The sequence below is a fragment of the Drosophila sechellia genome, chromosome X, assembly GCF_004382195.2.
Source record: "Drosophila sechellia strain sech25 chromosome X, ASM438219v1, whole genome shotgun sequence".
Lineage (NCBI taxonomy): Eukaryota > Metazoa > Arthropoda > Insecta > Diptera > Drosophilidae > Drosophila > Drosophila sechellia.
In genome coordinates, this window is record NC_045954.1 from 18,753,382 (window position 1) to 18,775,256 (window position 21,875).

General features: G+C 48.1%; 1 protein-coding gene across 1 annotated transcript; it reads right to left on the reverse strand.

Annotated features, from left to right (window-relative positions):
* Positions 1-10,516: 10,516 nt before the first annotated feature.
* LOC6614887 (tumor necrosis factor receptor superfamily member wengen) lies at positions 10,517-21,231 on the reverse strand. The gene is made up of 5 exons (XM_002039268.2): positions 20,734-21,231; positions 15,241-15,717; positions 14,940-15,174; positions 12,130-12,309; positions 10,517-11,505 (listed from the first exon to the last, which is right to left on the reverse strand). The coding sequence occupies exons 2-5, from the start codon at positions 15,715-15,717 to the stop codon at positions 11,366-11,368; spliced, it is 1,032 nt and encodes a 343-aa protein (XP_002039304.1). The 5' UTR covers positions 20,734-21,231; the 3' UTR covers positions 10,517-11,365.
* Positions 21,232-21,875: the final 644 nt, after the last annotated feature.

The following is a 21,875-nucleotide window of genomic DNA, read 5'->3' on the forward strand; positions in this document are numbered from 1 at the left end:
GGGGATTTCCCGGCCAGGACAACAGCACCCTTGACACCTACACACACACACAAACACACACATATGCGAAGGCAGAGAGCCCGACACGTCCCACGGTCCACGTCCTTCGTCCTTCGTGCTCCGTACTTCTTGCCCCATGCAATTGCAAAACGAGAGCGAAACAAAACGCGAAACAAGCAAATCCCACTTAAGACCAGGAGGTATGCGACTGGCGAATACCCTTGGAAGAGCTGCTATAGACTTTGATTGGAACACAGACATAACGAGGAACACACCAAGAAATGGCTACTGGTAAACAAAACATTGCTGCAAAACGAGGTGGTTCTGGATGAGAAATAGAGATGTGGAGGGTGACCAGTGCGTCGATGTGGCCGGCCATTTGGCGGTGAAAGCGATTTAAAATTTTTATGAGCCCTTTGGCCAGGCGTATCTGAATCTACGCTGCTGTGATTGCCTTTGTCACTATTCCCGTATTGCTGCGGAGCACACCACGATTCCGGCACAATAAGCCAAATCGATTGATGGCAATTTCTGAATTGAACAATTGCCACTCGACGGTGGGTGGCGGGGGGCGTGGGGCGTGGGGCACTTTCGAGGGCGCAAATCCTCGTGCTCGACTGAAGGACGCTTTCAGCGTCGAAAGCATCACTTAACTATGCAATCAGTCCGCTGTCCTTCGCCTTCGCCTCCGCCTCCGCCTGCGCAAGGTGGATTCGCGGAATGCTACCCAGTGATGGCGACATTTATGAACTGGCAAATACACTTGTCACGGCCACGCCCCCTTTTCGAGCATGCCTCGTTTAATAAATTGAGCGTTTTACGCAATTTATGCGGCTGATTTGACATTAATGTGGCCCAAACAGACTCGCCCACACACATGCATAAATAACTGCGCATACATGTATGTTTATTTACATGTTGCCACCACCCCACAAAGCCACCCAAGCACACCACACACACCGCGCACACCCCGCACACCCCCGTCTGCCACCCCCGCTGGCGGCGTCTTCATCTTCTTTTCAGCTTCTTTTTATTTATGACAACATCTGTGCCGGTTACTTTAACTTGCTCCATTCGCGAGGGCGTTAACGTGCATGCCACACACACGTCATTAATCATTTTAACAGCCCGCAACTCCTTTAACTTCCACGTGTGATCGTCCCCCCGTTCGTCCTGCCCGTCCTGCTCGTCATGTTCTTCCCGTTGGTCCCGTGTTTGTCTAGTTTCCGTTCCGCAAACTTGGGCCATTAAAAGCCTCAGCCACTAAGCCGGGCTTCCATTAACCAACGGTGGAACGTAACACACGCTAGGACTCCGTATTGTGTACTTTTGGCCTTACTGCGATGCAGTAGCTCATTCGACAAACAAAATTGCATTATGCCAGCGAAAAGTTGGATTTCCGCTGGCTTAGTGGCAACAGATCTCGCTGCCAATAAAAATCGTGGTATACATTTAGAATCTTGTTTGGGCGGCAATCTTTTCGCACTGTATACGAGTTCAGAACAACTGATATTTTTCTTATCTAATATCACTGAACAAATGGGAAAAACTATTCTTAGATCTATAAACTATTAATTTAATTATTTAAAGTCAAAGGCTTTTGGTTCATTTTGGCGAAAAGTTGGCTGCAGAAGCTGCTCCCCTTCCAAAATCTAAGCCCGAATATTTTGTCAAAGCTCAGTTAACCTGGAATGCGTGAACCCACATCCCAGTTCCCAGTTCCCAGATGCCAGTTCCTGGTAGTTAGTTTTGGTAACGCCTCCTCCCCGGCTGGGCCACAACAATTCCCAGTTGCCAGTCAAAGTCGAAGAGTTGAAAACCCTCAGACGCAGCAATAATTCACGTGTGCCAGCTAATAAATTAGAGGGAATGCGCGTCAAAGGATAACTTTTGCGCTCCACTTAATGCCAGGACGACCCCATCCCGCCCGGAGAAGCATTAACCTGGCGAAATAATCAGCTGTAAATATTTTATATGTACAACGTGCAACTTTGACAAACGAAATTCCCGGCGGCGGGCGAAACTATGTGTGGCATGCTCGAGTTGCGTGCCACGGTAATCCGGGCACAGCTTCTCATGGATACGGGCTCTACTGGCCACCGCGGCGAGATGACCACCATGGTGATGGGAAGCGGCTTACGATAAGAAAGCAAGAAATAGAAATGAACATGGCTAATCAAAATAAATGCGAAGAGGAATGGCGCCGCAAGAAGTGCTCGTGACAAATGTCGAGCTTAGCAGGCAGTGGGGAATGGTTGGTTGTGGCTTGTGGGTTGGGGATTCATCCGAATCTGGAGGCAGCTTTGCACAAATCCCTGCTCGTTTTGGAGCAGGCCATAAATTCATTTTGGCTCGCTGCACATGCAAATGTCCTGTCCAACTGTCCTAATGAGTGGCGTGGTGTGGGCGCCCGGCAAAAACAGCACACAATGAGTCCTTAAAGATTAATTAATCTTTTGGTGCCACATGCGGCTGCCGTCGAGGATAATGCGTGTGGCAAGTGTGCGAGTGTGTGTGTATTTGTCGGCTGACCATTGTCCGGCGTCCTTTCTGGTTACGGTTTTAAGCTAATGACACAAAACGCCAAAAAGGATGCGAACCGCAACCCCGAAGGGGTCAGAACAGGATCGTTCAGTGGTGGTGGGTGTGGGTATGGGTGTGGGGCTCCTGGTCGAGCTTATCTTTTGCTTTTGAAGAAATAATTAATGACCTCGTTTTTGCCACTGTGCCACACGGACCAGACACCACGGACAAGGGAGCTAGGCAGGCCATTAAAAATCGTTTATTTCGATTTGATTTAATCCAAAATAGATTGCCTGTCCTGAGGACCCAGTGCACACAGTGCCCAGTTCCCTGCTTCCTGCTGCCTGCTGCCTGGACAAACGGACGATGCGGCCAATTTATGCACTCAATTTGCAGTGGGCCGGGTGGAGATGGAGCCAGCAGCCAGCAGCCGCATAGCTGTGCGTTTATAAATTTCATTGGTTAATCCTTATTTTCGCATTAAGCGCGAGCACCACCGCAACCGCTATGCAAATGTTGCATTGTCCTGTTGCACCAACACCATGGAGCACCCGCCTCCTGCCCAAACCCACGCTCCCGTTGGCAATTAAACTAATCGCACGCAGGGCTTAAAACGCGATTTGTGGCGTCGATTGCCAATTGCGGCACGGCCCTTTGGCCTTTTACCGATTTTGCGATTTGCCACAAAATTTATTTAACTGACAGGCGGCTGGATTTTGTCGGAGAACCCGATCCCAATCCAAATGTTTTCGTTTCGGGGGCAGCGGCCCGTTTTAGCGGTTTCTGCGGCACGGCGCCTAATGCAAATGTTTAGTTACGGTTACGGACATACAAGCGGATATACGAACAGGCCATAAGGGCATCACCAATGTGGAAGTGCATTGGAATATATGGGTGTATATGGTGTGTGGAGCACTCACCTGGTTGTTCAACCAAATCTTGAATCTCAACAAGCCACAAAAATTGCACAAGACAAACACTTTTCGTTTTTTTCCCCTGTTTTTCTTTACACAAAATATTTTTGATGTGAGCTCCAATTGACTTCCACCACAACTGAGAAACTTACTGAAAAGGTTCTGAGTCTAGAAACAAATTTTTCATGGCCAACTTGATCACCAAAATCATAGGAGACTCCATAACGATCTAGTCGCCTTTGAAACTAACGTTAAAGGATACTTAGAATAACTTGGAATGCGTCAAGATGGGCGTCAGTTTAGATGGGGCAAGACGGATGGGATGGGGCAAGGGGGCTCAACCAGGACTTGCAACGTGACGCAATATCGCTGCGAGAAACTGGAATCATCGGTTGCAGCTTGTGATGTCATTTAAAATGTTTTCGTTTCGGGGGAAGCAGCCCGTTTTAGCGGTTTCTGCGGCACGGCGCTTAATGCAAATTAGTTAGTTACGGACGGACAAACGGACCAGCGAACATACGAACAGGCCATAAGGGCATCACCAATGTGGGAATGTATTGGACAATATGGTGAGACAATTGGAATATTGCGTGTGGAGCACTCACCTGGTTGTTCAACTATATCTTGAATTCAACAAATCACAAAAATTGCACAAGACGAACACTTTTCTTTTTTTTCACTGGTTTTTCTTTACACAAAATATTTTAGATGTTAGCTCTAGCTCACTTGGAACAGAACTGAAAAACTTACTGAAAAGGTTCTGGGTCTAGGAACAAATTTTTCATGGCCACCTTGATCACCAAAATCATAGGTGACTCCATAACAAACTAACCGAATATAGGTTACTTAGTTGGTTAGCTTGAATGCCGAGCCATGTGCGGCTAAGTAGCGGACTACGCCGGTAGTCAATGGCCAAATCCCTCGATGGTCTTTAGCGGCTCGAAGGGAATCCGTCAAGAGGGCGTCAGTTTAATTGCGCACGTTGTCCTGAACGCGGCTGATGGGGCGGGGGGGTTCATCCAGGACTTGCCACGTGACGCAATATCGCTGCGAGTCACTGGGATCATCGGTTGCAGCTTGTGGCTAATAGCGGGCAAGGAATAGGTACAGCCGATTTGATTTCTCGCAAATTTCATTAAGCTAGATAAATGGTCGGCGATTAACAAGCTGTCTGTTGTCCAAAGTCCTTTGCCCCTCGTCCTTTGGTATTTATGCAAAAATTCGTTATGGCTGCCAGAGGAGCGGAAGCGGAAATCACACGCACTTTGGCTTTAATACCCTAACAAGAAGATGCTTGAAAACTTAAGAAAGGTGTGCAATTGTTAAAGGATATTATTGAGTATTCATGTTAAATGTTAAATATAACTCTATATGTACATATAAAAGGCTCTACATAATTGACTCACATCGTTGTATGTTTTGAGATCAAGTATGCTTTTCCAAAACTTAAAATAAAAAATAAAAATAGTGCATATTTTAACATGCTATTTTTTTGGTGTTTTTCAGTTATTTAATAAAAGGTAGAGCATTCGCAGTCCGTTGACGCCCTGGAAGAAGTCTATTCCATTGTTGTGCTCGCTGTGACATGATAAATTGCTGGAAATTATTTCTCAACTGCTGCTGGCAACTTCCACCCCGCTCCATTTCCATTTCGAGGGATGCACGACTTTGCATATAGCTTTTTATATCGCGGCGATATCTGCGGTATCTGTGAAATGGCATACTTAAAAGTTAATTGTAGCCGAGCGCAAACTTTTGCCGCAGTCAGTTTCTTGTTCCATTCCTGTTTTTTTTTTCTTTTTGGTTTTGCGGCGGAGCAGGCGGTGTTCCGACGAATTTGAAATTTATTCAAATTTGGAACAAAATGCGACATGTTGTAATTCTCTTAGCGATTGTTGTCCTTGTCGCCTGTGCTTATCGTTCAAGATTTGTGTTCGCTGTGTCGCACTGTTTGCCTGCCAATTTTCGGTGACTTGAAGATTTATCGCAGCGAAAGTCAATGGAGACTGAAATGCGGAATCCCAAGTGCGACATCTGTGGGCTCCTGGATGCTTGGATGCTTGGGGATGCCTGGATGCGCAACTGCCTGGCTGCGTGGATTCCTGGCAAATTGGTCATTAAGTGACACGCAGACAGGCCACCCCGTGCTGTCCCCCCAGGATCCTGCATCCTCGCGGCAGAGGTCCTTGCAGCCGGGGACATTTTAATTTGGTCTGTCAGCGGCAGACGGCCGACGAAAAACCGCAAAATGCAGGAGCAGTGAAACTGCAGCGCAGGCAGACAAAACTGATTTGCCAAATGGCGGCACCTGGCCTGAACCGACCCATTACGACCCATCCCGATCCTCCTCGATGACTACCATTTGTGCGGTGGCTGTGACAGGACATGTTGTTGATTTCTAATTTCACGCTGCGCTGTGTGAAAATCAACACCGTCACATGGCGTTCGCATCCGCATCCACATTCGCAGAAGGGTCAAAAGGGTGCTGCCCGCAGAAAAACGCAGCTAATGAAGCCTGTGCCAATCGGGACAGGAGGTGGTGTGGGGTGCGGTGCGTGGTGCTCAGAGGACACCTGACCCACCTCATCCAGCGCACGCAACTAGCGACCCCACAACCACTTAACCCCAAACATTGGACATCGAACGCAATTCGCAATCCGCTATCCGCGTACGTATCCGCATCCACTTCCGCGTCTGGCCGCAATCAATCCGATCCCATCTGTCCTCGGCCTGCCGCAAACTACCGTTATGTGGCCAAACTTAGAGGCGGCTATGGGGGCGTGGCAGGCGGCGAAATTAGCGCGATTTCCGCCACAACTTCTTGGCCAAAAGGAGCCGAAACAAAGGCAAATAAAACAAGAGAGAATGCTATGGTCGAGTTCCCCGACTATAAGATACCCCTTACTCAGCTAGTTTAAATGCCAGAGCGACATTTCATTGTTTTTCTGGGATATCGATAGATATTGCGGAATCAAATGAGAAAAATTTTGAAATTGTTCCAAGGTGTGGGCGTGCCCGGTTCGGCGGGTTTAGTGCGTTAGTGCGTTATCGATAGAATAAAATTATGATAATCGATAATAAAATTATGAAAAAATATCCGAAAATTGTTCAAAAATGTGGGCGTGGCAGTTTTGGCTTCCTTCTACCTGTTACATACTTTCCACCGAATCTAGCATACCCTTTTATTCTACGCGTAACGGCTATAACAATGCAAATACAACGGAACAAAAGCCAAAAAGGGGGAACTTGGAATGAATGGAGCACCCTTTGAGCAAGGATCTCTTCAATAGGGAATACTATGCAAAAAGGACAACGTAATAATGGGGATATGAATGGGAGTGTAATGCTATTAATCAGATTGAGATTGCACCCGCTCGTTTTGGAAAATAACATATATTTTAAAATACTAGTTATATTTAAAATTATATCTTTAAACAAAAGATACAAGAAATAGTCCGTTTTAAAAACAAACCTTTGCTTATTGTTTAGGTATTTCTAATGACTTTTACTAATCTGCTCAGCGCATATTATATTTTATATTTCAAAAAGGAAAAAACAAGGCTATTTGCTTATTGGTGTGAAAATCGTTCCCTTTTCCGGCTGAAAACAATAAACAAATCGGGATCTTCAACAGTGCAAGTACACTCGCCTCACCAACGCTAACTTGGTTAAAACAATAACACACCCAACAAATGCAGGACAACAACAGTGGAGACGGAAGAAGGAAGCGACCAAGTTGGTAAATCACCGAAATCCGCATCTTTAGCATCTTAACGGCCAATTTAGCAGCAGGGATGGAGGTGGCCGGGTGTGGCAGGATTGGGTGGCCTGGCGGCGGGGGTGAGGAGGTGAGGACGCCAGAAAAAGACAGCGGTGAAATTAGACAAAAGCAGCAAAGGCATTAATAAAAGATAATAAAACAAACGTTAAGTCTGTGCAAATGCCAAGGACTCCTCGACGGGGAGCATCCTGCCCGGAGGTGGTAGACCGATGGGTTGGGGTGGTGCTCCAAGAAGGCCTTGGAAACTTCTCGGAGCTACAGAGATGCGGAGCTGCTGAGCTGGCCGAGCTAAATAAAAACACTTTTGGGAACAATAGACGTCGCCAGAGATATGACACTCCTTGTGCCCCAAGCCCCCGAGAACTTTTGGTCCTTCTGGGCGTTTGTCATTCTTTCGCCATTTAGCCAGCCCCTCGAGCTGTGGGTCTTCGCCTTCGCCTTCTCGGTCCTCCAACCTCCAACCGCTTCATTATCTGCTCATCCCAATCCCCATCCCCAGCTCCAGCTCCAATCCAACCCACTCGAGCTATCTTTCTGTTTAATTTCGCGTGCCGCAACGTGCAATTACACAAAGGATACAGAAGGAAACATTAGGCAAATAGGTAGGAGGTCAGATAAGCAGGAATGGATGTACAGCAGGCTACAGGTAGGCCTCTCGGGGAAGTGGCTCACTGTCCTTCGGTTCGTGACAGAGGATGCCATTATGTTCATCTACACAATGTGTTGAAGATAAGTAAAGCAGTGGTTCCATTTAAAAAACAGGTTGTAAACGATATAGAAGCAGTAGGCATTTAATAGGTAAGTTATGGACAGGACTTATCAAACCCAAAAAAAAATTATAACGACTTAATGCACTAAGGTGCATTATATATTGGTAACAAAAAAAAAACAGTTTGAAAACGATGAAGCAGCCACAGACTTTCAGCAGGCAAATTGTAGTACACCTGGCGCCATCTATGGTTCAACTCTTGAGAGGAAAAGGTCAGGAGATACTTATCAAATGCAGACCACAAAACTATAACTACTTTTCGTTATATATTTGTAACAAAATTCCAACTTATCAATAGAAGTTTCAAACCATGAAGCAGCCACAAAATTTCAGCAGGCAAATTGGCGCCATCTATGGGTAATTTTTTGACAGGATAAGGTCAGAAGTGACTTGAATTAGGTGTACAAAATAGCAGAATTATATTTAAGATATACAATGCATAAATTTATATTCCAAATCTAATTGCAGTGCGACTGGTTTTAATTGATAACCCATTCGTAGCTTTGTTGCAACGGATTTCTAGTAACACTGGCGCCATCTGTTAGTTAATTCTTAACAGGATTCTTTTAGCCGAGACACAGACCAGGGCCAGGCCATAACTCTACGACGTTCAAGTTCCTTTCGCTTCGCAAATCTAATGCCAGATCCCTCATCAGCTTTGGTTGCCCAGATCATTGCTGGATTTCCCACTCACTTCCTGCCGCTGCTAACCAATTATTTCGGGGTGGGGAAAACTCATTTCCTGTCGGTTTTCCGTTGAGGTTTTCCCGCATATGCGTTGTTATTCTCTTGTTTGTTTTTCCCATTAGGTCGCTTTTCGCCCCACCCCAACACTCGATCATTTAGCAATTTTCGTTTCGCATTTCCGCCGCCGGTGGAACGACTCGACTTGTTTCTCGGCCAACGGAAACGGGCCAAAAATCGCACAATCGACGGCACTACGGCCAAATTCAAATCGAAATCGAAGTCCAAATGCGCCAGCAAAGCGTATCAAATGCCATGTTGACCGCATTTGGACAGGTTGCCATTGCCATCGCCCGATGGCCAAGTGCCAAGTGCCCAGTGCCAAATAGCGAGAGACGTGCGCATTCCAAAGCTCCGTGCTCCGTGCTTCTACTCTCCAGTCCCCAGATTGCCGATTACCGATCCCCGCCAGCGTTACCCATTGCCATTCCCATTCGACATTCTCCATTCTTCATTCAAGTGCCGCACTCGTGGCGCTATTTTTGATTCATTGAGCAATTGGCAATCACGTTCCCAAAAAAACAAAAAAAAAAACTAAACAGAAAATATGAAACAAAGTGAGGAGCAGCCATGGGCTATTAATTTCCGACACCGAATGGCTTTATGGGCACAATATCTGGCTTTCCCGGCTAATGCCCACTTCCTTCCGCTTTTGCCTTTTACGACTTATCCGCATCTCAAGTGCATCTCGAGCAGCTGCGACAATGCGCCCTGTGTTGCATGTTAAAAATACTCCAAACGAGTGTGGCATGTGCCGCAGCAGCTGGGAAACTGGCAAACTGGGAAGCTGAAATCGGAACTGGAGGCGCCACAACGAGTTGCGGGTGAAAGCGGACACCTAGATGGATCATTGGGACCAAGGGATCATCTCTAATGAGATGGGATCCAGCCAGCATTTCCCTCGATACTCTACTCTAGACTCTGAACTCTTTGGTCCGCCAGTTGGCATTTGCTAATTTATTCCACGTCGCGGCTAATTAATTTCTGCTGGCCAGGCCATCAGGCCCATGGCTGGCCAATCTCCCATCAGAAAGTCTTGCGTTCCGTGCGCGGAATGGTCAATAATGGATTGAGGGAAGCAATGCTGGAGCTGGGAGCGATGGGAGGAGGGATGTGGATGGGTGCCCACTGTTGGCTTTTCATTGGAAATTTTTTGCGCGTCGCCATCTAAACGAATTTTATTTACAAATATTATAGGCACTAATATGTATGGACAGCCATCGTTTAAGATTGTGTAACTGCACAGCAACATTAATAAATGCAAAGGCATTCGTTGTTGTCGTCGCAGATGACCATTTTCAATGTTAACTTGGAGACAATTCCGTAAAAATGCAAAAGCCAAATGCGAAGTGCACCCAACGCTAGAGGAGGCGGAGGCGGAGGCGGAGGAGGAGGTGGAGGCCACCGCCTATTTCCATTTTCATTTTCATTTCCACTGAAAGACGTTTCCTGGCCCGCGTTTGCTTTTGCCGTCTCCGTTCCCATTCCCCATTCCCCATTCCCAATCCGATTCCCCATCCACGTGCCGCTCCTCCCTTCTCGAGAAGATCTCTGGCATCCATAGACACGCAATTATGCATGCACCTACATACATATTTACATGTGTTCCCAGGCACATTGCGTATGGAGATGGCTTCAAGGCGACAGTTCCATTATGCCGATCGCAGACATTCTGGGGCCACAGAAAGCACTGGGTGGATTCGATAGAAACTGCCGGGTCCAAAGCCAGATCAAAGTCTTCAGAACTTGATTAGAAAAGTAGTGAAATAAAGGGGTATAGCCAGATGTTGTATAATCATAAAGGTTTTTATTGCTGTTGCACACTGATAGCACTTAGGACATAGACATTTCTCCCTATCGATATAGTTATCAGTTAATTAGCATTATTATAAGTAGTTATATCTGTTACATTACTGTTACAGTTAATTCGATTAAGCTCGGTAGCAGCTAGCCGGAAAATGCTCTCGTTGGATATTTTAACTCGGTTAAATGTACGTGTGTGTTGCTGGTGGGACTATAGGATACTGTTTACTCTGGTTACTAGTACTAGGCTATGGGACATGGGTGATGTTAACAATACGTGCGTCTATATGCGTTCCATGCATACAGAAGCTGATATGTTGCCAATATTACTTGGTTTCGTTCCACTTCGCAACGATGTGGATTCGTTGCGTTTGGGTCGCGTGTTCGATCGCCTTAATATTTACATTAAGTAGAGATTTGTTAATCTAAATCGCTTCTATCATATACGTGGGTATACGTGGGCGGTGCCACATGCCTCATCTCTACGAGTATGTACAAAACATTTTGCCGCATCGCTCGGGATTCCCCACAACGGGAAGCCCGCGTCCTCAACTGTCCGCGCATTACAAACAAGTCAACATAACGATTCAATTAAATATTAGGACAAAAAAAAGTCGTAATAATTAGAATAAGATTAATAATATAAAAAATAATAATAGTTTCGGTCTCCGTCCTCCTCCTCCTCCTCCTTTTAAGCGGCTGTTTGTACAAAGTTCTTTCTCTAATCCATTTCCGGTTGCGTATCGTGTTCCGGATCCATTCTCGCTTCGTCCTGCGTCCGTGCGCCTGCATAGCCACTCCTTAAGTATGTCCCCTGACCACATCTCCGGCTCAGCCCTTCAGGCCGGAACAGCCGCGGACGCCCAGGCCCACGCCCATGCCGCCCAGTCCAGCGTTGCTCTCCTCGATGTAGACATTGCCGGGCTGCAGGGTCTTCAGGATCCGTCGCTCCTGGTGCTTGCCGCGTTTCTCTGCAAGATCGAGAGGGATGGGGGAAGAAGAGTTCGGATGAGTTGGGCAGGCCACAAGCGTGGCTGTCGAAACCGAGTGACAGCCGTCATTTAAATTCCACCCACGCCCCCGATATCGGTCTGATTTGCATTTCGAATATTCGGATTCGTAGGAGGTCTGCAAACCTGAAGATCACTACTGGCTTGGGGTCAGCAAACTCGGATTAATACCATTTGTATGATATAAATCATTTGGAACTAAACAAGCATCGTATCTTTGGCCTGTCAGTTGAAACAAAACCATATCTGATTAGGACAATTTGCAAATCACATAATAAAATGGAGACTGGATATTCGAAAAACCTTCTAATTGGTTTAATTTACTAATTTGAAAAACTAACTTGAGTTGGTAACAATATTGAAGAGGCTTCTGGTACAAAGACAACACTTTTTGGTTGTATTTGAATAGCCACCACTGGAGTAGTGTCATGCAAATGGCTTGAAAACCCAACTAATGACCCACCAAGGATTCCCGCTGGGAGTTCATGGCCTGGCCCGCCTCCTGCCAGGCCACTCAAGTGGCCGAGCTCGGTCGGGGAGCTGCGATCTAGGCTCTAGCAGGGATCGGGGACTTGGGACACTTACCAGGCAGCAGCACGTGTTGTGGCTGGAAGATCCCCGACTGCGTCGTTGCTGGATGCGTCGTCGCTGCGGAGGCGGGCAGGCCTCGCAAGGCGTCCGCGTTGCCGATGAAGAAGGTGCCTCCGTCCAGGCTCTGCACCTCCGCCAGCTTGGCCATCAGCTTGGTCGACAGCTCCTCCACATCTGCGAAAATGGGCACAGAAGAAGAAAAACATGGCTGTGATGAGTGGAAAGCCCGTATTTTGGATTCGCAATTGGCTAGAGCTGTTTATATGCTCCATTGTTCGATTAGTGTTTAATGTTTATTGGGTGGCACACAGGAAATCCCAATACCGAATGGCGAATTGTAAACAATTTGCCTCCATTGGCCAGTGGGAGTGGGCGGCGAACGAGGCCAGCGGCAGAAAATTTATCATTTATTTATAAACTCGGGCGGCGAGCACGAAAATTAAGTTCCAAGTTGCCCAAGAGAAGCGCCCGCCCGCGGACGATGCGATGATGATGATGTGCGTCTTCGTTCTTGCCTTTGGGCCATCGTTCAGCGGCTTTTATTATAAACAATCCGGCCGCCAGCGGCAGCGCGAACAATAAAATCTCTTGGAAAATGGAAAAGAAAACAGCAACCGGCCAGGGAAACAACAACTCGGCGAAGGAGGTCGAAACAATTTTCAAATTTGCGCAGTTCAATTCGATTTGAATACGTTTCTCCCCATTTCGCTGCGGCCAAACACATACGTGTGTGCTTGGAGCACTGCTCCGCTTTTCCGCTTTTCCGTTTTTCCGCCGAACAGATTAGTGAACACAAAAGGTGGAAGGGGGAGCGGCCGGAGGATCTGGGTGGAAAATCAAAGCAACAGTCCAGGAAGCAAATCGGAGAACTCCACTCGAAAGGCGAACACGCTTTTATGAATCGCAAAGTGGGACAAAATCGATGAATGGCAAATGGTGTGTCCAAAAAGCAGGCCCTTTCCCTTTGCCGGTTCTTCGGGAGCGGGAGCTGGAGCCAGCACATCTTGGTTTCTATTTATGGAAATGGGATGCGTAGCGCGAAAAACATGGAGAAGGAAATGTGCAACATTCTGTGGCAGTTGCCTCGCGCGAATATTTATTGCCTGGCCCCCAAGATGCGATGCAGATTCCTGCACAGCGCGTGCCAATGAAGGAGGCAGATGGAAGGGGATGGGGTTGCGGATGCCCAATTGTCAATGATGCGCTTGAACGGAAAGTGTTGCACTTACACCTTCCCACCTTTCCTGCTTTTCCGCTCTGGAGGCAGGCAGCATCGGCAGACGCAGCATCGGCAGACGCAGCTGGTCGCCGTTCAATCATTTGGCCAAGGAAAAGGGAACTGGATGCCTATTTATAGATCCCTTCGAGGCGGAAGCGACTGGAGCTGGGGGAGCAGCAGCACCATTAGCGGGGAAACTCCGCTTCAAGTGCGGCAGCCCCTTTACCACCGCCTGTCACACTATTTTAAATCGGTCGATGATCACCAAATTCTGTTGCACCGAAACATGCATGTATGCAGTTTGTACTCCCTGGGCATTTTCATTTCGTTTCCTGCCTGCTGTCCCTGTGTGTGTGTGTGTGTGTATTGGTGTGGAAAACATGTTTTTCCCCGGCTCGTCGCCTGTGTGACATGATTTCGGAATTTCTCCACATGCCCGCGGAAATGTTTCGACAAACATCCGCTTGTCCTTGAGCGGAGGGGGCGTTCTGTTCTAGAGACCTGAGATTTTTACCTGACCGCCGAGAATTCGTTTCCGGCTGCAAGTGCCCTGCCCCAAACCCCTTAAATCCCTCCTCCTCCTCCGCCGCCTTCGCTTCCTCCCCCCGCAGCTGGAAATGCATAAATTTTCCACGCTGGACACGCTGCGTGGGACGCGTAGTGTCGACACGCCCTGAATTATGATTACACGCCGAAGAACAACATCTCGGGTGAGATCAACAAGAAGCGCTATCAAAACACGGCATAAATCTCTGAATCTCTGTGGATCTACAGATCTCTGTGCTGTGTGGGCGGGGGAGGGAGTTGCTCCAAACGGGCGGTTGGTGGAGCATTGGAATGGTTCTGCCACATGTGGCCCGCGTCTGTGCGACACAAGCGCTTTCCACAGGTGGAGAGGCTCCATTTGATCGGCGATCCTCCTGCCGCCAAGGGCAACTGTACTGCCGCCACGACCATGTTTCGGTCAAGTTCTACATGCTTGTTCCACGGAGACCCACAGTGCCTGCTAATTGTGCCCGCCATTGGCATGCGAATCGCCACTCGCATGCGCCAAAATTATTTGGACATATCGTTCTACTTTGTCGCGGGCGCAGGCGCAGGCGCAGGCGAAGACCAAGTCCAGTGGTCGCCACCGCCTCGTTAGTATTCCTTAGGAGCCACGGAGTTGCGGATCACCGCTGCCCAGCTGATCGTGCAGCAATTCGCTGGAAATCTCAGCAATGGCGATGCCGCCGAGAGATTCGGATTCGGATTCGACTGGCGACTCGGAATCGCGGGCCTCCATACATCAAAGTGTCGTGTTCTGGGCCCGTCGCCTTATAAATATGTATGCCCTTCTCCCTGAACGCCAGAACGGCCAATCAAAGCGTTAGTTGGCCGATGGCCCGAGCATGCCAAGCAGGCGGCCATACATTTCTTGCTGGGATTTGGGACTGCCGCGAGGCCCTTGGCCAAGCGACGCGCTCTGAATTCACAATCAGTTGCAGGGCTTTGGCAGGTGAAATGTGCCCGGGAGCGTGTGAAACGCGAAGCAAAGCCACTGGGCTAACTGGGAAAGTAGAGCTCGATGGGATGGGGTACTCACCCTGGTCTAGGCGACGCTCCATGCGACGCCACTGGCGCATGTGGTGGATGAGGATGCAGGCGGCCACCGAGAAGAAGACCAGGCAGGTGAGCACGGCCACGTAGAGGACTCCAGTCTGCCAGTCGAGGACCCAGGCGGCGGCCGCCTCCTCGTGCAGCTGCTGCAGTTGCTCGTGGGTCAGGTGCTGCAGTGGGGCATTGGGCTCGAAGTGCTCATACTCGGAGGACTTTCGGCGCTGCAAGGAAAGGTTATTGATATCTCTGATGGCGAGCTCCTTTTCCGCGACGGTAGATGCACTCACCTCCTTCCAATTGGGTTCGGTCTTGGCCAGGACAACCCAGTCGATCTTGAGGTCGTATATGGAGCCGCAGATGGTGTCCGTGTGTAGCTGGCAGGGCCGCAGCGGTATCATCTCGCCCTGGCAGCGGGTGCACGGTGTGCAGCGATCCCGCTGCGAGTCCCACCAATGCTGTGGGGCGCAGGGTGAGCTGGAGGCGATGGACACCTGGCTGACCGGCGGCGGATCTGGTGGCGCAATGTCTGTGTCTGCAGCGGAGGATGACGAGGAGGCGCTGGTGGCCATCAGGGAGCAGGTGGTGGACAGCAGTAGCAGGGCCAGGTAGCTGCCGTGGCTGATGCTGATGTGGCTGCCACCGATGTGGTGCTGCTGTCGCCTCCGTCGGCCTTTGTGAAACGTTGTGTTTAAGTGGTGGCCACTGCTGCTGCTCCGACTACGCATGGCTCCTCCATGGCCGCCTGGAAGTCTTGGCGGCATCATCTGCAGCAGAGAAGCGAGAAAACGATACTTTTATGGATTTTGTAAGATTTAATGGTTTAATGGTTTCGCTGGGAAGCAGCTGCCCAGTTTTCCCATGGGAAAAATGAACGCTGGGAAACTGGGAAAAAGCACTACTACTTATTGATATGGAAGGCACTTGGGAGCCAGCTGGAGACCAGAAGCCATCTTCTATAAAAATAATTCGCGCAACGGCAAACTAATAAACGGCCAACGGTCATAGGCATGCTAATTCTGTTGTTGATAATGCGACGCCATCTCCCTCATCATCACCATCATCATCATCATGAGGATCATCGTGATGGCGATCATCATCATCATGACGATCATCATCATCGGGTTGATGAGGCTTATATGGTGATGGCGATCATAAATGCGTACAGTTTGCAATCAACTTTAATGATGGCGGGTGCTGGGCACTGTAGTTCCCCACCACGGACACCGACCATAACCCACCGACTTCCAACTATCAACGGCGGCAGCTTGGGTTCAATGCTCATCCCCATCCCCATCCCCATGCTCATCCTCGTCCCCATCCTCCCCGTGCGTCTGCACATTTTGTTTACTCCCCGGATTCGATTCGATTCCTGTGCCGCATTAACGACAAACTATTATAGACAGCGATTATTATTTATGCGGCAAACGCGTCGGCCAAGCCAAGTGGAAGTGGAGGAGCAGAGAGCCAGGCAACTGCCCACTTCCGTTCCAGCGAAGAAGTGCACGGTGTCCCTAGTCGATCCCGAAAAACCAGAAACCAGAAATCAGAAACCAGAAACAAGAAAATCAGAAAACCAGAAGCCGCTTCGGAGTTTTTCTCTGGAAAATCTGGGCTTCCCTTTCGCCACAATCACAGCCTATTCACCAACTCTATAGGATAGGATTGGATGGGATTGGATTGGATTGGATGGGATGGTATAGGCTTTGGGCTATGGGCTATGGGTTGGGGTGGGGTCGTGCACTTGTCGTGCCCTGGGAAGCGGGAATCGGTAATCGGGAACCGGGAAGCGGATGGTGGGGCACTTGGATAGGGGCAGGGACACGGGCAGGGCAGGGCATGGGCCTGCGCCATGGCCATTCCATAGAGCAGACCCAAATGCGAACGAGGGAAACAACAACAGGAAGAAGAAATATTTAATTAAAATCAACCATTATGGCCACCGTCACCATAACAGCGGGTGGGGTTACGCTAGTGTGGGATCGCATGGAGGGGCAGCAGGAGGCGGCGGAGGCGGAGGCTCCTACTGGGTGCGGGTTCGGGTTCGGGTTCAGGCTTGAGCGGATGGATAGAGTTACCCGCCAGAAGAGGAATCGATCGGGTGAAATTGGAATTGGCGATCAATTGACAATTGAACATGAGTGGGCCGTGGAGCTCATTAGCATGAGCGACAAGTGTTCCAGACGACTTTATTCATATGTATTTCAAATCAATTTCGTATCGGAAACTCTTCATAAGGCACTCGAACTTCCTCCAGTTCATTAAAAGCTCGTTTGTTTATGCTGATTAGATTTAATTTCCCTGCGATTTCTGTGACAAGTAAACCTGTCCACGCACACACACACACATTGGTTCCGGTTGAGTTGGAAGTCCACCGGCGAGGTGCTTTCTCCACAACCCACTGATCGTGATCGTGATCGTGATTCTAAGAGCCCAAGACCGAGCCCCATCCAATCCAGCCATAAATAGTAGCCAGATCGTGCTCTGAATTGCCAACCACATGGAATAGGTTCTCTGTGCGAATCCATAAGGAGCACTCTACATTTACATATTTCATATTGCCCAACCGAATGTGGATCATGGCTGCGGCACGCAAAGCGATCGCTGATCTCTGCCAGCCAAAGACGAGCAGCCAGTCCTCGGACAGCTTGAGTGACAGCGGAATGGTGGCTGATGGTGGATCCCAGAGAAGCAGCCCAATTTTAGCCAGCACCAACACATGGTCGAAACTGGAGGCGGCCAAAGGGGTGGCAAGGAGATTATTATGTCAGCAGACGTGTATCTAGAAGATACATTCTGCGATCTCTTCTGGCTTCTGTCTGCTGCCTTCTCCTCCGTCCTCCGTCCACCGTCTCAGTCTGTTGTTTTTGTAGCTCGTGCTGCTGTTCTGGCCGTTGTCTGACAACTGACAGTGACAGCAATTTAAATCATGTTGCGTTTTTTGCCTCTCATGCTGCACTAATTGAGGCTGAGGCGACTGCCCAGGAGGCGGACAGGCCATCGGAGGAGCAGGAGGTGCCCAACGAAATGGGTCAGCCGAACGACTTCCAAAGCAACCGAATACCAACCAAGGTGGGTGGGGCACGAAGTGGGGCAGCAATTTGCTTGCCGCCTTTCCAATGCAATTACCAAAGTGTCCAAAGGAGGCGGACTGGCTGAAAGAGCCGAATGAAGCAACAGCAGTAAGAGGTGGCGGAGGAGGCGGAGGAGGAGGAGGTGTCCCTTTCCGTATCCCCAAGCAGCTGGCGGTTGTCGCTGCCAAAGAAAATAAAGCACCAGCACAGAGAGATTGGCGTATTTTTAACTCGCGACCTAAAATAAAATGCACATCAAACGGAATCCGCAGCAGAATGCAAAGATGTGGCAGCAGTAAGTGAAGTCATGATCTTGGGTCTGCCAAAGGGAACACTTTCTTGGCAAGAAGGAGAGGGGACTTGACTTTGGGTTATACTCGCTGAATTGATATAGACAAGAAGGTTTGACATCGGAGTGATCCTAAGGATTTGCAAGTGGAGTAAGCCAGTGAGTCTAAAGGCAAAATCAGTGGAGTTCCTTAGAGATCTTCATATGAAAAACCTCGCTTAAGTAAAGATTTTTGTTTCAAATATTTGTTTTTGGCAAACTGAGCGGCATAGATCTTCGAATAGCCAGCATGCTTATCAAACGATTGCCAAATGGGGAATTCTCGAGGCTTGCGACGAATTCCAGCGACTGATGCTCCTCGTTGGGGTCTCGTACAGAGCCACATAGTGCTCCCCGCCCGTCCACTTGCAGCTCTCCAGTCGCAATCGCAACAGCAATCGCGATCGCACCAAATGAAAGCTGATGGATGGCTAGTGCGGCAGAGCGAGAGGCAGGGGCATTTATTAAACTGTCAGCTGAACGCTCACGAATTTTATGATTCTGAATCTGCTGTTGGACGTTTTTTTCACGTTTTTTGTTTTTTCCGCTTTTTATTTGTCTTGTTTGTTTTCTCTCTCGGTCTCCCGTGTGTGTGTGTGTGTTGTGTAAATTCCAAAACGCGACAAAACCATTAAGCACCAACCATTTCATGGGGCAACGAGGAGGGGATTTAATGGGACAACAACGCTGATCAAGAGGAACATCAGTTTCTGTTTCTGCGAGCTGGGAACGCAACCCGATCAAGCGGCATTTGGCATTTAGTGGGCTCGAAATTGTTGTAATTGCCAAGAGTTTTTCAGTTAGCCAGCTAAGGCGCTCCTCCTCGCCCATCTGCTCAATGGGCCAATAAATCACTGCGGGATCAAAGCCAACAAGCCAAAGTACTTCATAAAACCTTAGAACAATAATATCTTCTCGTTTCAGCATGAGTACTGAGTACAACTGATGGATTCTATAAGCTATTTCTTTACACCATTCCTGTTCGTAAAGTGCAACAAGTTAAGAGAGCGGAAAAATAGGTGTTTACCCAAGTGTGCTGGCCATGTTGTTCCTGCCCAGAAGAACGCAACTGGAACAACAAGTACATGACATCTGGCGTGAAGCAGCACCAGCCCGAAGTGCAAATCCACTGCCAAAGTTTGAAAAGCCAACATCTAGAGGGGTTGTGTGAGTTGTTAGGAGCAGAAGCTGAGATACAGATCGATGCGATCACCTATCCAGAGTGCAAGTACAGTACATATGTGGCATCCAGGGCAATGCTATCTGGATCTGTAAATGTATCTGCGTCTGCATCTGTATCTGTACGTATATTTTTACACCGGAATTTTGACATTCTGGCGTTATGTAAGCAATGTTTAGACGGGCTGTTCAATGTATTTCCTATTTATTATTATTACACTGAGCCGCGGAGCAGCCAACAAGTGCGGATGCCGTCGACGCCTCCGGTTTACCCTTTGCCATCCCATTTCCATTTCCAGCTCCATATGCATCTGCATCTGCATCTGCTCCTTCCTGTTTCTGAATTTCTATCTGAATCTGCTTATGTTTCTGTTTCTGCATCTGTATCTCATTCCGCTTCTGTTCCTGTATCTGTACATGTATCTGTATCTGTATCTGCAACCGAATACATGTCGGAGTAGTTGTAGTCCCCCCAATGGCACAGCCAATCTGTCCATCCATCTCGTCAGTTGTCCGCCCTGCACGAGGGGCTCTGTGATTATGATTGTGTGTCTCTCTGATTCGGATTCGGATACGGATTTTTTTTTTGGACTCTGTTTTTGAGCGCTTGTTTTTTGTATTTTTTTTCGCGCGGATCCGATTCCGATTTTTCGCTTCTTTTTTAGTTGTTCCGTGTCTTTTTGTTTTTCGCTACCGCACAGAGGGCTGCCTCTGTTTCTGTTTCTGTTCTGTTTCTACACTCGATTTATATTTTTTATCATTTGATTTAATTCAATTCCATTCCATTTCGGTGTGTCTGCGTCCGTGTCCGTGTCCGCATCCCCCAGTCCCCAGCCCACGAGCCGCAGTCCCCCCAGCTCCACGAGATGCGGAGATCATCGCCGCCGCTTCCGAAACTGAAGCAGAAGCTGAACAGACGGGCATAACCATAAGCCATAAAGCATAACGCAGCATATATAGTAGCATATATAGTAGCACATATAGTAGCGCATATAGCATAACCAGCCATGAGTGGATGGAGATCGGAGATGGGAGCTCGGAGCTGGGAGATCGTAGATGAGGATCCGGACTCCGGGGGATCCAGATCTCCGCATGCAAGTAGGCTTCTGCCGGCTGGCCACCAGTAATCATAACCTGAGCCTCTGTTTCTGTTTCTGTTTCTGGTTCTCCGACTGTGACTGTGCAATAAATAAATCACTCACTTTTTCGCTTCTCCACTCGTTGGTTTGTTGTTTGCGATCTGCGGTGATCTGCGATGATCTGCGTCTGCTGCTCTGCCTTTCGCTGCCTTCTATTTAGTGCCTTTCAATTCGAATTCGCGACGGCGGCGGCAGGCTTCATGTTTGCATCTTTGACTTTGAATGATCTAACGATCCAACGCACTGCCCTCCCCCGATACAATGAAAATGGATGAATGGACGGACCAATCGATCGTTCGGGCTGTCAATCAATTGCAGTCGCAATTGCACAATTAGCACTTTTCTTTACTTTTCTTCTTTCGCACTGGCAACCGCGCAACAGGAAAAAAAATCGTTCAAATGGTACATTCACTGCACTTTTCATTGGCCGTCGCGAGTGCGAGCTGCGCCAGCAAAATATCTATGGTCATGCAAGTGGAAATACGTTTTCCTCGGCTCGATTTTCTTCGGCGCTCGATCGCAGCGATGCGATACGCAGCTATTCGCTGGCTGTGAGAGACTGATCGCAGTGTGCACCGGAGAGCAAATGTATCTACAGAGCCGCTCGCTGTTATGCGACTTAACATTTTCGTTCAGTCGATACTTCCACTTTCAGTTCAAGCGTGTCACGCACTTCTGTCCTAGAAAAAGGGGTATATCAGCATGGAAGGTACATATAAAACAAATAAATGATAATATATAATTTATAATTTATTTTTTTATAGTTAAAATGAACTTAATATTTGCAACACATAGGCAACATTAATCACTATCTATTATAAGTCCAAACAGTCAAATCAAATCAATTGAAATTTTATTAATTATTAAGAACACTTATTTATTATTTAACAAATGATTTCCAGTCGCGTTTTTTGTTGGCCAATATTTTTAGTTGGTCTAACTCAATCGAATTTGAATTTAGCGGTCTGTTAATTTAAAAAACCTCTGTAAAGTAAAGTCCTTAAAAACCAAAATCTCGTGACTATCGGTGTTTTATTTTATTTTGTAGCATACTTTTGCGGTCATAGGTTTTCTCAAAGCACGAAAGCATACGCCTGTCCTGCATAGATGGCGCAAAAGCAGTGGCTAGGATTGCACAGTCTCTCATAGGTGGCGCTTTACTACAAACTTTTTCATAGGAGTACCATCAGTGTAAATCAAAATAG

What these genes read in the sequence shown, in the direction of transcription:
- LOC6614887 (XM_002039268.2), bottom strand. Translation starts at nt 15,717, where the DNA reads ATGATGCCGCCAAGACTTCCAGGCGGCCATGGAGGAGCCATGCGTAGT. An exon ending in CCGAACCCAATTGGAAGGAG is followed by an intron (nt 15,175 to 15,240) that starts GTGAGTGCATCT and finishes CTTTCCTTGCAG; the next exon opens with CGCCGAAAGTCCTCCGAGTA. An exon ending in GGAGCGTCGCCTAGACCAGG is followed by an intron (nt 12,310 to 14,939) that starts GTGAGTACCCCA and finishes CCATTTTCGCAG; the next exon opens with ATGTGGAGGAGCTGTCGACC.